This window comes from Trachurus trachurus (genome assembly GCF_905171665.1).
Source record: "Trachurus trachurus genome assembly, chromosome: 7".
NCBI classification, from domain to species: Eukaryota; Metazoa; Chordata; class Actinopteri; order Carangiformes; family Carangidae; genus Trachurus; species Trachurus trachurus.
Window position 1 is genome coordinate 23494861 of NC_139901.1, and position 16192 is coordinate 23511052.

Sequence of the window (16192 nt, forward strand, 5' to 3'; positions counted from 1 at the left end):
GTAGCAAATTTATCAAAATAAGAAATTCATATATATGAAGCCTTTAAAGCAGAGAAGTGGCTTCTCTGTGAGTAATAACCTTCTGTAGTTGCCCCGTGTTGTGAAAATGACATGAAAGCAAAATTAAGGGAGGTCAGAGCTTATACTGCACCTGGGATCATGTTGGTTATGACCATGGTCGTCATATTTCACAAAACTGTTGTCTTATTATTCTCAAATGAAAAAACATGCTCACAGACGAGTTGTACAGTCGTGTACAATCAAATATCAATTTCTGAACAAAGTTGATCTGTCCCAACAGATAAATTTCTTCTAATAATATCTAAGAGGCCACGCAGAGCAGTGACGGCAGTTGTGCCTCATACTGTGGATTCATCGAGGTTCAGTCGCTCGTTTCTTCCCTTCATGTGCGCTGAAATTAAAAACACGGAGCGAGAAGGGTCAGCGGAGCACACTCTGCCGCTTCACGTCAGACTCTTTCTATCACCGCTCCTTTAACTCAGTGCACACGAAGGGAAAAAAGACAAGGAGAAGAAAGCTCTAACTGAAACATAACCCGAGCCTCCTCATCACTGCGTCTCCTCGTGCTCCTCGCTGATGCACTGCTCCCAGGCGTGTTTCCCCTGGTCCTCCCTGTGACCGTGAGGGGAGTGGAAGATCCTGCGAGGCAGCGGGATGGGCTGAGGCGTCAGCTCCTCCTCCGGGATGCAGCCCTCTCTCAGGTAGGGCTTGGGCGGCACGGCGGGAGGCTGAGGCCGGCGGTACGGGATGTGGTGAGGGCCGTGAGTGGGGGCGCCGTGGTGGTGAGGCGGCGGCGGCCCGTGGGAATGGCTGTCCAGCCCCGGGTGGGCGTGGGCGTGAGGGTGCGGGTGGGTGTGCGGGTGCGAGGCGGGGCTGCGGTAGTGGAACGGGCGAACCGGGTCCACGGAGTCGATCTCCGGGCCGCCGTAGTGGAGGTGCATGTAGGGAGAGGCCAGGTACTCGTCGGGAGGGGACCACAGGTGGCTGGGAAGAGGCTCCAAGGCGTCGTTCCTGATCGGGCCGGGGTCTGGATACTGACCGCCGTAGTTGCTCTCGCTCAGGGAGGAAACGCCGCTGCTGGCGCTGCCGGACAGCGTGGAGTTACTGCCCCCCAACGCTGACTGAGGACTGGTGGGGGAGCCAGGGATCGGGTGGAGAGGAGACTGGAGAAATAGAGAGGGAGAGAGAGACTGTTGGCATCATGGGTTTGTTTCTCTTGACCTCCAGTCAAGGACACAGAGTGCAGTGTTGTCATAACAACCTGAATTTCAACACTGGTTCGTGCTGCCTTCACATGCCGACAGAAATATTGCAAATGCAAGTCTCACATGACAGAAGACAGGCAGCCAGCTACTTAGAGTCACTAAATGGCTTTGTAATTATTATAGGCATTATGCAATGAGTCATTTGCATTGAAGTGGCGTATAATTAATAAATTGACTGTAAGTGAAGGCATCGTGTGAGAAGTGACTAATTTTGTGACGTCAGGAAATATTCTGAACGTGCTGTCCAAAGCAGTGTTATATCTTTATGATGTATTTATGAAAATGCAAATAAACCGGAACAACAGCAAAGAAGAGAGAGAGAAAACTGAAAAGAAAAACAGACAGAGCCACAGTTTGCCTTGCAACAATGGACTGAATCAGCCTGCAGCATCCAGTTCAACCAACTGGGGATGTCACGATTATAGATTTTCTTGGTACGAATATTGTCAGAGAAATAATCACGGTATTACAATTATCATGATTATTTTTGCATTAATTAATTTCACAACACTATAAAATCAAATATAGGCAAAATATAATTACATTACAAATTATTTACACAAAATGTTTCAAGTATTTATTAATATAGGACCAGTTGTTGATCCCCCTGGGGAAGTGTTTGAAATATTCAAGTCATTAATTGTCATCTATACCAAATGTTTAAGTTTATTTTAATCGTTTTTTTTTTCATTAGAAATGACACGCTAACATTTAAATTCCTATACCAGTTCAATGTTAGGTTACAGTATCTGTGCATTTATTTATTTTGGCTCACATCTGCCGATATGGTTCTGACATAATCTTTATTGGAAAGTGTCAGTATTTAGGAACCTTTACGATTAATTAATTGAGATTAATTGTGAAAACAAGTAATCGTGACATCCCTACAACCAACTGAACACAAACACAGTACCAGCATCAACCAATAGCACACGACTCTTTCAAGACGTGCTACTCTACTACTACTTCATGCACAAAACTGACTAAGCAACAAATATGTAAAATATATGAAAAACAAAAAGGTGCTACTGAGGTGTTTCTGTGATGGATGTACCTTTCGGAGAGAGCGGACAGGCAGGGCGGGGGGAGGTTCGTTGTTCTGGTGGTGAAACGCGTCACAGTGCATCAGGAAGTGTCCTGCAGATAGAAATCAAAGGAGGAGGCGTCATAAACAGCTTTCCAGCTTTTCTTTTTTTGTGATCAACTTTTTATTGAACAATGTACAATATACTGTATATATATTCACATTATATACAATGTTTTTTTCCCTTTTTTTTCTGCAAACAGCTTTCCGGGTTTTCAAAGTGGAACTCGTTTTAGTCTGGATTGCGTCACTGAGGCTCGGGCCAAAGTGAAACACATTTAAATGTGAACTCACACGCTCTCAACGCTAATTAAAAAACTTGATGGTGAAGTGAAAAGAGAAAGTACCTGGTGGGAAGGACCTGGGTGGGACAGGGGGCATGATCACGCCTCCAGTAGAAGCTGGCATGTAGGACACCTGCTCCCTGTTCTCTCCATCCAGACTCCAGCTGCTGGGAGCATTGGGAAAGACTGGAGGGAGAAAACAAAGATGTGTCACCACACGCCGTGATACACATCATGTTGATCACACTGTACATTTGAATCTGTCCTTGCGTGTTACCTTTCTCTGGCAGATTCATGTGAGGATCAGCACACGGCTTACAGGGGCTAACTTGCTGAAGTAAGGCACGCTGCATGTGGTTGTTCTAAAAAAAAATGAATTTTGAGAAAAAATGTACAGTGATGAATCCGTATCAGTTTGGTTTTTAATCAAAATGACATGTTCAGCTGTTCCCAGTTCTGTCCCACCTGTCCATTCTCTGCCACGTTGTAGTACATGGAGTTGTTGGCCCTCTCACGATGAGATGGCAACAGTATCATCACTTCCCTGTTGTGTTTGGCCTTATCAGGCAAAGATGGAGAGCCTGGTCAGAGAGGAGGAGTGGAAAATTTAGTATTTCCACTTATAACAACCTCCGTCCCCGGCGGTTGGTCAAGACAGAAATATACACCGAGAAATATGGAGGCTGGTCAGGGTAATGATGATTTCAGTCTGTTTCCATCTCCAGTGTGGCTTTCTGCAGCTGCGTTACTTACCTCTGGCACTCGAGGGAGCAGAGTTAATAATCTGAGAAGAGTTGGAGCGGATTGAGCTCAGGCTGGAGGAGGAGGGGCTCGGCTGCAAAACACAACACATTGTAAATATAACTAAAACTATTAAAGCACTGATCTGGAAAAGAAAAGCCCTCTGTCTATCTCTTACAGTTTATCTAGCAGACAGGAAACTAATGATAAAAGTTTATGTGCATCACAGCAGCAGCACTGAAGAAGCAGGGGAACGTTTTATTTTACAGGTACTATATTTTCCAGCTAATTTCCTTGAAAATCTCTTTATAATTTCCACAAACAGCCAACACATTTTCACTGCTTATTATATTGCACTATACAGTATGGACTACTTTCCACTTTCATGCAACATAATATCACTTTTCTTTCTTAAAAACTTGAATATAGCAAGTGGCTTTTTCACAACTATAGGAACTACCATTATTATGGACTATTTCTGTTATGTTACAGCTGCAGGGGATGGCTCCTATATGTGTCTGACGCCCATGTAGCACTTTGCCTCCCTTTGCACACATTATAATACTCAATCTTCCTTGTAAATACCAAATTGCAAGCAAATATTCTAGTAGTTTATTTATCTATTCCTATAATTTACAGCTAAATAGCAGCAATTCTATAAAGTTACACTTCATGGTGTCATCCAGACTAGTGTGTGTTTTCACTTAAAGATCTTACCTGCATGTGCATTGCCTCCTCGGGGTGCTCTCCCATCAGGCCGTCTGTCATTATGACCAGATTTCCTGCCTCACTGGACGTGTGTGAGGACAGGGAGGAGGACGAGTGACGGATGGACCCCTGAAGGTTCAGAGGGCTGTAGGACAGAGACAATGTTGGACATTGTAAAAGCATCCGGGAATTTGCCTGTAGAAGCTGCACAGCTACTGAATATCACAGTTTATAGTGAGTGGTTTGGTTCAAGAGAAGGTCAGGTTGCACTTCACGTTAACATTATTCTCTGCATTGTGGGAAAACTGCTATAACTAAGGTTTTTGGATATAAAATACAACTGTGTTATAAGCCTGTAGTCGTGTGTCATCAGGGCTGCAACTCTGAATGGTAAACTTTATGCCTGTGCTTGATATAATCTATTGTGTCATCAAATGTGTGTGCATGCTGGGATACGCATGCAGGAACAGTTTCAGATAAAGGACTTACTTTCACATGTGAACATCAACAATTAAATTTAGATCTGCAAATTACTGTAAGGTTTGGGCTGTAATTACAGACGTGTGTTTGTGTGTCTGTGTGCATGACTGACCTGTGTCTGTGTATGAGGCGCACACTCTCAGGGCTCATGTGGCTGTGGGAGGAGAGGATGCCTCTTTGAGAGTTGACCCCTGGGCAGCCTGCAGGGCCGAATCGATCCACGCTTTGCACACCCTGCTGGGACCCAACCATATACTGCTCTGAATAATTAGACTGCTCACACATGCACATAAACACAGTGTAACCTTGCATACACGTGAACGCATCACAGCACCAAACACTATCACATATTGCGATGTGTCTGCAAATAAGGAACCATTCACATCCACGTCAGAAAGTAAAAGAATGAACAGAAGCAAGAAAACCTGAGCCACAGGTGGAACAACTCACATGGTGTAAACCTGTCCTCATCATGTGGAACTGGTCCACAAGTTTTTTGTGCAGGGGGCGCATCTCCGGATGCACCAGCTTCTCGTGAACAGCCAGCCCCACTCCAAGGATGTGCACCTGTTACAAGAAACCAGAAGAACAAAGCACTGACAAAGATGTTCACTCCCTCATCACATCACATTATTTTTTTGACTAATCTTGTAAATTCTTTTAACTAATCTTGTAAATTCAATTGTTATTTGTATTCTGTTTTTTGTTTTGTTTTTTTGTCTATGATTAATGTGACTATGCGTTGAAACTTTATGTGCTGCCATTCTTGACCAGGTCTCTCTTGCAAAAGAGATATTGGATCTCAATGGGACAAACCTGATTAAATAAAGGTTATAATAATAATAATAATAAAATGAGTTTATTAAACTGGCAGTTTCCATATGATGAAAGCTGAGTCTGACCTGCTCCTGCATCAGATCCTTCAGATGTGTGATCCTCTCTGTGTCCTCTGGGTGACTGCTGATGTAATCCTTATCAAAGAAGGCCTGGTGTAGAAGAGGATGAGGATGAACATCTCCCACAACACAGATTCACCACCACTCATCATTTCTGCACCCGTCCGTCCCTCCCTCCCTCCCTCCCGACAACATTACCTCCTGATATCTGGCGATGCCTCCGTTCACAGCAGCATCTATGACCCCATTGAGGCACATGCTGAGCGGGTTGATATTGCCATGATGCTGCCTGTGTTGGTACTGGCTTATCAGATTCCGCAACTCCTGGGTCTTATTCTCCACCACATAAATAGCGTTCTCCAGAGGGCTCACCTCCACCTGGAAACAAATACACTCATTCACCCTCTAGCATTCCTTGAGAGGAAACTACAGTATGTGCGGTATAAGATGACAGAAATAATGTTTCAGCTCCTCACCACTTCTCTCCTCTCCACTTCTGCCCAGCGGGAGATCCCGGGGAGAGGACGGGAGAGGATCAGGGTCGTCCTCTCGATCCACAGACTCTGTTAAACGTCAAGAGAACAGATGTTATGCAGTCTAACTGCCAAAAAACATCTGGCATTGTCTTGTGTAATAAGAGATAAATAACCAGGCTGCAATAGGAATTCCCTCCACAACAGTGTTTTAGTGCAGCATGTAGGTCAGGTCAGTGAAGAGTAAAAAGTACAAACTCAAATTCAGGTTATTGTGTCAGAGGAAACTATTGTATCTTGTCTGGTCCAAGACCTGCTGTTGTTTGATTATTCAGCACCATGTACTGTATAGGACGGGGGGTGGGTCAGTCAGTCACTAAATCAGTTTGTTTATCAATAGAAGATGAATCATCAATAATTCTGACAACTATTACATCATTTAAGTCAAAGTTTTTCAATCACAAAGTCAGTCGCTGGGTCACACAAAACAAGCTTTGACTAAATTAACACAGTTTTTGACTGTCATTGACGGACATTTTGCAGTGTTTATGACTAATACACCTGCACATACACTGCTATACACTGCTATACACATTAGTCTTGGATGAATCTCTGGTATTACAATCACGTTTTTTTTTCAACACAACTTTTAGCGACTCCCTTGCTACAGAGGATTTAACAATGTGTTCAAAATCATGGTGGCGTACATGATTGACATTACATTATATTGATGTTTACCTGATTCTAGCATGACAATAAACCTCATCGAAATATGATGACAGATTGTGGGTTGTTTGTTATCTGGCAATTGTCAAACAGATCTGATCAAACCACACCCACACAGGCCTGGTAAAGCATTTGTGTGTGTGTTTTTAAGTGTTAATAAATATTGTCTAAGAGAGTTTTTAGTCCCTAGTGTTCAAAGTTATGGACATGTACTTAAGATTTTACAGGCGTTTCTGCTGAGACGCTTTAGTTCCTCCTCTATGGCCACCAGGGGGAGTTACATGCACTTACATCACCTGAGAGGCCAGATTAATCTCGAAAAAAAAATCACTGCATGAATCATCTGCAGTTACATCTATTTTGTGTCTTCTACGAGTGTCTACGTCTGAATTCAGCCGTGAGGCAGAGACGAGACTGAGAGTGGCACTGCTGGCTCACAGTACCCTGAACTCGTTCTCGCGGTCCTTTGGCCCCTTGTGGAAAGGCCTGTCATAGTGGAAACGGCTGACATTGTTTATGCGGTAGAAGCTCTTGATCCTCTCGGGCACACGCTCCAGCTGAGGCACATCAGAGATGTCTGATACTGGAGTCACCGCATAGATCTGCAGATCTGGAGACCGAGTGTCAAGGAGCTGACAGAAAGACACGACTACTCACAGGGGAGGAAGAGCAGGAGGGACACTCAGGGGAAACGCTTCAGAGTCTGGACGTCAAACTCCACAGAGGTGAGAGCTCAGAGGTTTTATGTGATCCCTCATAATCTCTAATACATAAAGTTAACTGCAATGCCTGTGACCATTAGTTGATTAATCAATTAAAAAACAATTAACTATATCAAAAATCAAGTTATCCATCTTATGTCTGGACTATTGTTCAGACAAAATCCTTTCCAATCAGCTGTCTAAATAAGATAGACAGAAAAAAATAATTAAACTTTTATATTTATCTATAACAAATACGATTAAAACAAATGATAGCCAGAGTAAAACTAGAAGGATACACTGGGCGTCACTCTGCAGGATGGTGTCGTCAGGTTGGTTCGGATGCTGCATGGCAATGGCTTGTGGGAACTCCCCCAGCATCCTTTGTTGGAAGTCCTCGAGCCGTTCATAGTCATAACCACGACAGACAAACTCCTTATTCTGCGGAGAGGGGAAGATAACAGGTGGATGTACACATGGCTGACACTGACACGCTAAACTGGCAGCTGACAACTTGGAGTAGCTCATGCTGGTGATGACTGTTTTCAGTCTCAATGGTGTTTGCCTCTGAGGGTCGGAAAAGTAAAGTCTAGCAGCAGAGTACAGGGAGAAAATAGTTGGTTTAAGGCAAAGAACTAAAATAATATCTCAATAATGCCATCAGAATTTTGAATATGACTTTCCAGCACCACTGACTTGACTCAGATTCACAAAATGTATGATTATCGTGAACATAAATCATGGCAACAGAGATGTGTAGGTGTTTATCCCTTTTAAGAATCTCCTATAAGCCTCTGTTGTTTTCTGGATGACCTGTCATTGATCGTGTTTTCTGTTTCTTTACACTGTGTTTCTGTAACTTAGTTTTCTCAAGCTGTTGCCCACATTTGCTTGTTAAACTGCAGAGCACTGAGAGCGTAAAAGGTCTGAGGAGTTCTGCCAAATAGGACGGTGCTAATATCTGGAGGGCTCCGTGGATAACAAATAGCAGTTTGTAGTCTGACCTGGACGAAAACACGAAGCCAGTGGAGAAAATACAGATATGGTGTTGTGTCTGTTCAAAGCTGTTGCTTGCAGTTAAATATCTAGCGGCTGCATTTAGGGTGAGTTTAACGCTTTTAATGCTACAGAGTCCAAAAACCTTAGAAAAGCATGTTACAGTGACATAATCTGTGAGATGAATGTGTGTGTTAGAAACAGAGGTGGAGGAAAGCTGCTTTAGTGATGCATGTGTGAAGACAGATCATTCTCTCACTCCTCTGCTGTGGATTTTTTCTTTATCATCGTAACAAGTCACATTTGCTGGTTTGATATTAGCAGAAGTGTTGTAAATGTTTTAGCTTTAGTGTCTGCGACTGGATTCCCAGCTGCATAATGTTTTTGTTTTCTGTGCACCCCTGCTGAAGAACATGACAAAGCTCCCGCTGCTTTATTGAGTTTCACATTTAGGCTCGTTCTTGACGTACTGCGACAGCGTAGTGGACACATTTCTTTATATTTGAAGATGATAGAGCGTTTCCCCTCAGGTCTCAGGAGCCGTAGGTAAATATTAATGTGGAGGCTGATGGATCTCTGTAGTTAAATTTTACAGATAAAGTTCTGTTACACTGAGATGAGATTCGTGATACATATTCATGACGATGCCAGGATGGCTGGCAGAGAGACAGCAGTAGCTCGGCTGATCTTTATGCCAGCACATCCCAGTGTAGCACTTAGAAACTAGAAAGACGAATATGCTACATTTGTTCCTCAGCTCAACGCCACATATATAAGATACAGGTAATTAAAGTCTGCAGCACCATGCTGCCAGGAATGGATTTGGGTTTAATGTTACATATTTAGTCTATTTCAACTCCGTCTCCTGCTGAGGCATGAAGGAGATCTGTAGCTTCAGCATAATCGTAAGTGTGTCAGTGCAGACAAAAGGAGATTTATTAAGTCTCACCCTGAGGAAGAAAGGAAACTTCCTGCCATAGAAGCCCATTCGGAAAAACTCGGGTTCAATCCTCTGCTGTTCGATGATGTTGTCATAGTATGCAGCCTCCATTTTCTGCCACAGAGTGATAAACATACAGAAGAGTCAGGGCAAATAATGATTTAATCACACACATTACTGAATCCTCTGCATCTCCTGATGAGCGTGGGCGTGCGCAGGTAATTAGGACACTTGTGTTTGACGTTGTGCACACTTCACACCCCATAACAGAGGATGACAATGACAGAGGGAGCCAAAAATCTCACCTCCCAGCATCACAGAGGATGCCTGTTTGATAATAACAGCAGAGAGAGAGAGAGAGAGAGAGGAGGCATGCAAGACTTCACTCACCCGTATCCAGCTGAGGCTCTGATAATCATATAAAGTCTCATACTGGAAAGCGAGCTCCCGGCAGAGAGAGATTCCATATTCCCAGCACTGCAAGGTACAAATGCGATAAAGGATGAATGAAAGAAAACGTTACAGCTTTATTTATCATTTAGAAACAAGAGATAAACATGACAAAGTCTGGAAACCTGGGAAACTGGCATTAAATTGTCATTTTAAGATTGTTCGCATATAGATTTTAATACATGCATTAATTGTAGGAAGAACAACTAAGATCATCATCTTAGTCCATTCAAATAAAATATGTGAAAGTAGGAAAAAGCACATTTGCATCCAAAAGGTGAGCACTAACAGTAGGAACATCACCCACAATATTTGTGGCCACAGCAAAGAGGCGAATATATGGTGTCAGATTGTCCCAGGGTGCATGTGCATTGACATGCATCTATATGTTGTATTATAATGGTAGTGAAATATTAAAAAAAAGCAATTTTAAAAGCAACTTGTACGTTTACTTTCTTAGTTTTACATGGAAATGATTATTCGAAAACCACATGATCTGCTTTGATCTGATAAAAACGTGGATATGGACTTTGTGCTGTGGTTTCTAACATTTAATAACCTCCAGATGATTTAGCCAACACCTATTCATGTGTTAAACCTAACTAAAGCGTTTGTCCTTCAATGTTCTCTGAAGTGATTCAATGTGAAAACTGCCTTTCAAAAGGTTCTTTCTTCCAGATATTACTGAAGTTTCAATAGATTTTTTTCCTTTTTTCATAATTCAGTTTCTTTACACATTTTTTTCCCATTAAATCACAACCCTGCAGGTTTGTGTTTAAGAGCATTTAGACTTTCTTTTTGTCCTGGATCAGCTTTAACTTTCGTAGCAGAAAAGGGTTTCCACATACACACAGACTAGCTTTGTGTTTTTTTTTGTGTTTTTTTTTAAAGGAGGGTGGCCATAAATACAAAGAGATGACAAAGAGTTAATGAAGGAAGCCACTTTTATTTCTTCCTCAGCTGCTCCCAAAGGCCAGAGGGCATTGTCCTCCTCAAAGTACAGACACCAGTCAACTAATTTAATTTTGTGGATGAGCAGCAGCCAGGGAGGAGTGACTCGAGGAAGCAAATCACATTTGAGCCACCTGACCCTTACTGAGCAGCAACACTAACACAAAGGCTACTTGTTAGTACGCATATCATGATAGTCAGTGTTATACATATATATAAATATATAAAACATCTTTCATGATGTAGCATATGTCAAAAGTAATGACAATATGATAATTAATAACATCACTGGAAAGATGCTGCTGTTGTTTACTTGAATATTTTCATTTAACACTGCATCATCTACATCTACTTGACAAGATTTATCAAACTAAATTCACTGTGATTTTACAGATTAAGCATGTGAACAGTTAATAAACTATAATGCATTGATTTAACTTAGCAACACTATACAAGCTCATTAAAACTGTCTCAGCCTCCCTGCCAGGTCCATCACCTTTTAGTGTACCATGGAAACACTTCCCTTGTCAGTGTGTTTTCAGATTGATGAGGATGTTTTCTGAATTTACAGCACGTGTATGTATTTGCATGTGTTTTCTACAGATGCAGTGCAATAACTGTAGCTCTAAGGGCCACCGTAGATGTCAAAAATGATAGGCTTTTAACATTTCCTTGAAACAGTGGTTTGAAACCAGTGAAAACAGCAGTGGGAGATAAAGCCATAAAACATTCACTTGCCTTGCCCTTGTTAAAGTAGTGGAGGATTTTACGACTCAGGTTCTCCTTGCGTTGCCACTCGCTCTGACAGGGGTAGTGGAGGAAATCCCTCAGGGGCCGGTCCTCCCAATGCAGCAGCTCCCAGTACAACAGCAGGGTGAAAGCTGCCTCTGTAGCAGAGGTCAGAAAAAGTCAACGCTGTGAAAAGCGTGTCATCGTGATTATCTGATATGTAGCAAAGCACTTTGCACAATCTGGCCACAGTGATGAACTGATAACCTTCCAGACATTTTGGGTCCGGTTTCTGTGAACAGATGGCGAGTGGTACAAAGCGCAGTCAGTGGCACAAAGCACAAGTTGCCCAAAGCACAGCGAGTATGTTTTGGTATATTAGTGGCCAGAGGTGGAAAGAGCACCTGCACAGATGAAATTATACCGTCTACTCTCAGTCCCTGTTACAGAGTTTCTCTAATGTTTAAATCAAATGGTCACAAATTAATCCAAATGTCACAAAGTAGCACATATTTCTATTATACAGAACCTAAATATGTTCAGTGGTGTCAAAGAGAGGGTGCTCAATTATACAGGAGGAAGGTTGAGATTATTCCAATGAACTGAATGAAATGTGAAATTGTGAAAATAGTATTGAAAAATTATATATCATTAAAAAATATAAAGGGTTAAAGAAAATTATTCATTGATCAGCATAAAATGTTCTCACTTGTGAACCTTCAGCTTCTTGGATAATTAATTAAATATTTGGGCGATCAGACAAAACAAGAAAGATGTTGGTGTCATTATAAAGACAAATAATGAATTAATTTATTAATTGACAAAAGGACAAATTGATTAGAAAAATGAATAAAATCCTGACATGAATCTAGTGCATTCACAGTGTGCGATATAATCATATGTTGTTTGTTGTACATCAGGGTTAAGGCTGGATTCAGTGAGTTGTATTTGTCTATAGTCACATGCACACAATAAAACCTCTACTGCCAAAGATGAGCGTAAAGCAAGAACACTTGATCTATTTACACAATTACATAATGTGACAACTTCCTCTGATTTCCTGTTTACATAATTTAAAGTGGTATTACCAGGCTTAAGTAAAACATACTGCAACCCCACTTCAAATGACACGGTTTGTCTTTTCTAACGTGATGACTGGTGACTGTGGAGACTGTCAAGCAACAGCCTGATGTCTAAATGTTAAACTACAAGCACTTAATAATCTCTCCCTACCTCTGCCTGACATTTAGCCTTTAATGGGTGTCTGTGCACTCTGTGATATTTAGCTTCACCGGTTTTCATATGATGCTGCTCTGTTTGCTGAAGAAAAGAGATAACTGGTCCTGCTACTATCACCTTTAATGGTCTATGCTCCCATAACAATAATACACAAAATCGCAAAAGATTAAATCTGTCCCACCCTGACAGGAGCAACAAAACAAACTTGAGTACGACTGAGATGTCGATCAAATACAGTCGGCACCTGCTCACAGAGTCCTGAAGAGAGCAGATTTTACCTGATGAAACTTTTCTTTGCATCATGTAGCAAAAAGAAAAAAACATGCAGGATGGTACAAGGAGCAGAATGGTGCAGACAGAGTTGTAAACATGTGAAAGTGTGAAAGCTAACTGAACTGCCATTAACCAAGGCCACTGTCCTCACACTCAGCTACAACCAAGCTGCATCCATCTGCTGCTGTTTGCTGTTTTTGCTTTGCAGCCGTACAAGAAGAGTAAAGAAAGAGCAATGTGTGTGTGTGTGTGTCGACAACTGACCAGACTTTTGAGAGCCTCACGATATTCTGTGTTAAAAGTCTGAAGTCTGCACTAAGTAAACCAGACAGGCTGTTTCACGGAGAATTATATCGTCTGACAACACTTCCAGAAGACATTTAATCAGCTAAATGAAGTTTAAATCAGTGCAAGTCTAAAAATTTGCCACTCAAAGCCTGGTTTTATCAGACTTCAAAACTTGCATATAGAACACTGCATAAAGCCTCCACTATGAACCACAAAGAAATGAACTGTGTTACCTGTGAAGTCCTCTGCTTGAAGATGCAGGTCACACAGTTTGTGGATGTAACGGATGTACATGTCCTCCTTGTTGACCTCTGATTTGTAGAAGTTCTGGGGTTGAATAAAGAAAAGATTTGTTAGATTTATGTTATGTGTAAATATTCATTACATTAGTTAGTCTAAAATCCAGACATGCTCATGAACGTCTCACCATAAGGTTGACGGAGCCACTGATTTTCTTGTTCTCCACCTCATCACCTTTCATGCAGTCCCTAAACATAATAAAGACAGTTTTTCTCACTGCTTCACAAGTTCATCCCATAACTGATAATGTCATTGTGCGTATTGTGCGATCTCAGTTTACCTGTAATCCAGCAGTCGCTCAACAAGTCTTGTGACTGATGTGACAAATGAGATTCCCGTCTCTCTCCAGGTCTCCTGCTCGATCTTCTCAAGCAGGCTGCACGGAAAACACAGTCAGATGTTGTTAGTCCACACAATGAGCAAAAGACATAACAGATATTAATCAAAACGTCTTTTGGCTTTTGGCTGTGAAGGCATCGCTCCTCACCTTGGATAAGGACCAAACAGCTGAGTCCTGGGGTGTGACAGCAAATCAACACAGAGACGAGTTTGTTAGAATGAAATATTAAAAAGAGCAGCATTATTCTGAGCATCACCACAGGCTCTCTAAACACAGGTTTGATGCTTACAAAAGGCTGAAGAGCTCTCTGTGATTATCATCGCCTTTCCCGTCTGACACCATGCTGTCCAGCTTGTCCATCAGCTCCGCTTCCACCTACACACACACACACACACACACACATACGCAAACACATTCAGCCAAAAGATGGGCTATGTTTCAGGATGTGACAAAAAGCTGTCCATTTCCACGGCAACAACTGCTGTAATGCATTGCTGTGTGTGTTACGCAACATGATAATGTCATAATGACCTGTTTGAAGTTGCCATTTTTTCTCTGCTCCCAGTCCATCATGTCGTGGAAGATCGGGATCATGATATTTCGAACCTCAGTTTGAGGGACGAGGGTGACTCCCAGGAAGGGTCCCATCATTCCTGGGATGAAGTGAGGCTTGTTGTCGCCTGGATTGTGGAGAGGTTTCACATAAATAGAAGTTAATGATCTCATTAGTTTAATACTGATTTAAAAGCAGGTGTGACGTGTGTGTGGGAGAATGTAATGAGGATCTAGATGGATATTATGTTGTCCATGTGTATATTTATACATGTACATATGATGGAGCACCTAGTTTTTGCCACATGCTGAAGAGCTCATACGCCATCATCACTCTCATGTCTCCATGCCTAGAAGTAAAAGAATGGATATTCAGGTGAAAACAGTTAAAACAAGAACTGAGCTGGTGTCACTGAGGATGCAGTCAGTGAATGAATGTATGATGGTTACTCACTTGTCGAGGACTTTCTTTCTCTTCGCGGGGCCGAGTGCCTCCAGCTGCAGACTGGGCTGGTTGATGTACAGTACAGTGAGACTGAAAAAGGAGTTCCACACCTGAAACACAAACACACACATACACATACACAGACACCAGACAAAAACAACAGAAAGCTAATGTTATGTTGAACAAATAATACGAGTATTACAAACATTCGGTATTTTGTGATATTTTTTATTGTGTAGCGGGTTTTCTTCGTGCCAAACCCCCCGATGTTGGGACACACACCTTGAAATCAAAATCTGCCTCTGAGAAGTTCTTGTGCAGCGCCGGGGACAGAAACTGTGTTGTCACTACGATGATGCTGCAGAAAGCAAACATTACACTGTCAGCTTACAAAACGAGGTAGCAGCCAAAAATAGATGATTTTTTTTTTTTTTTTTTTTTTGCCAACACAAGCGTCACCTTCAGGGCAGGATTATCTGAGGAGAGTCTGATCTAATGGTTGGCTGCGTGTACCCTTACCATCTCTAGGATAAAGACTGCATAACAGAACAGGAGGAGCAGACTCACTGACTAGTTAGAAGTCTCATAACACTCCAGTCTCGGGGGAAGATAGTCAGCTTCATCAGGTTGCGAAACACACAGAAGATCTTCAAGAGGAACTCCTGCATGAATATATTAACAATGTTTATGGAGTCTGGGTATGTACTGAACAGGCCACAGTGAAAATCCTGTAATGCTTGGGTCTGTGACTCAAAGAGTTTCCGACCTTCAGCTCCTCCTTGCTATGGAAGTTGTTCAGAAGATGGTGAAAGTGGAGCTCTGTCATTTGTCGGAGCAGAGAGAGAAGACAGGAAACATACTCCCCCTGCACAAAGGAAGATACGGACACGCGTATTTAGAAAAATTCACCATCAAATATTCACTATGAATCCACTTGATTTGATAGCACATGAGAGAGAGGCACATTTGAGTAGAAGCTTACCGTGATCTCTGCAGTACACTGGGGACAGCGTTGTCCTCTGGACGTCTCCACAGAGTGAGACTTGCTCATGATGGAAAGCAGGGTCTGCAGCAGCACATCCAGAAGGCTCTCCACCATCATCTCCACCTCCTCCTGAACTGAAGACTCCTAGGGCGCCGAGAACAAGTAGAGAAACACAGAATGAACAACAGAGATGTAAATACATTGCCTAAGAGAAACTCTTCAGTGGCATTACTGCAATATAATGTCTTGGGAATTTTATATTGTATTTATTCATTGTATTTGACTTTCTCTGTCATCAACTGTGATTTTCATTCATCTATGTTGA

At 42.1% G+C, this 16192-nt stretch overlaps 1 protein-coding gene across 1 annotated transcript in view; it reads right to left on the reverse strand.

The window, feature by feature from the left end:
* Positions 1–569: 569 nt before the first annotated feature.
* The window catches only part of LOC310988287 (dedicator of cytokinesis protein 3-like), a gene marked incomplete at both ends in the record, with an annotated part of 48467 nt that continues 32844 nt past the window's right edge, over positions 570–16192 (reverse strand). Inside the window, 29 exons of the mRNA XM_083974830.1 lie at positions 570–1184; positions 2341–2423; positions 2718–2840; positions 2932–3016; positions 3120–3235; positions 3408–3489; positions 4113–4248; positions 4696–4838; positions 5034–5150; positions 5486–5569; positions 5678–5857; positions 5956–6042; positions 7122–7288; positions 7679–7820; positions 9325–9429; positions 9706–9792; positions 11455–11603; positions 13479–13572; positions 13673–13733; positions 13826–13921; positions 14033–14059; positions 14175–14260; positions 14417–14565; positions 14729–14787; positions 14892–14992; positions 15165–15240; positions 15450–15544; positions 15649–15747; positions 15865–16011. Coding sequence (XP_083830956.1) covers positions 570–1184; positions 2341–2423; positions 2718–2840; positions 2932–3016; positions 3120–3235; positions 3408–3489; positions 4113–4248; positions 4696–4838; positions 5034–5150; positions 5486–5569; positions 5678–5857; positions 5956–6042; positions 7122–7288; positions 7679–7820; positions 9325–9429; positions 9706–9792; positions 11455–11603; positions 13479–13572; positions 13673–13733; positions 13826–13921; positions 14033–14059; positions 14175–14260; positions 14417–14565; positions 14729–14787; positions 14892–14992; positions 15165–15240; positions 15450–15544; positions 15649–15747; positions 15865–16011 — 3591 coding nt within the window. The remainder of the gene's footprint in view (positions 1185–2340; positions 2424–2717; positions 2841–2931; positions 3017–3119; positions 3236–3407; positions 3490–4112; positions 4249–4695; positions 4839–5033; positions 5151–5485; positions 5570–5677; positions 5858–5955; positions 6043–7121; positions 7289–7678; positions 7821–9324; positions 9430–9705; positions 9793–11454; positions 11604–13478; positions 13573–13672; positions 13734–13825; positions 13922–14032; positions 14060–14174; positions 14261–14416; positions 14566–14728; positions 14788–14891; positions 14993–15164; positions 15241–15449; positions 15545–15648; positions 15748–15864; positions 16012–16192) is intronic.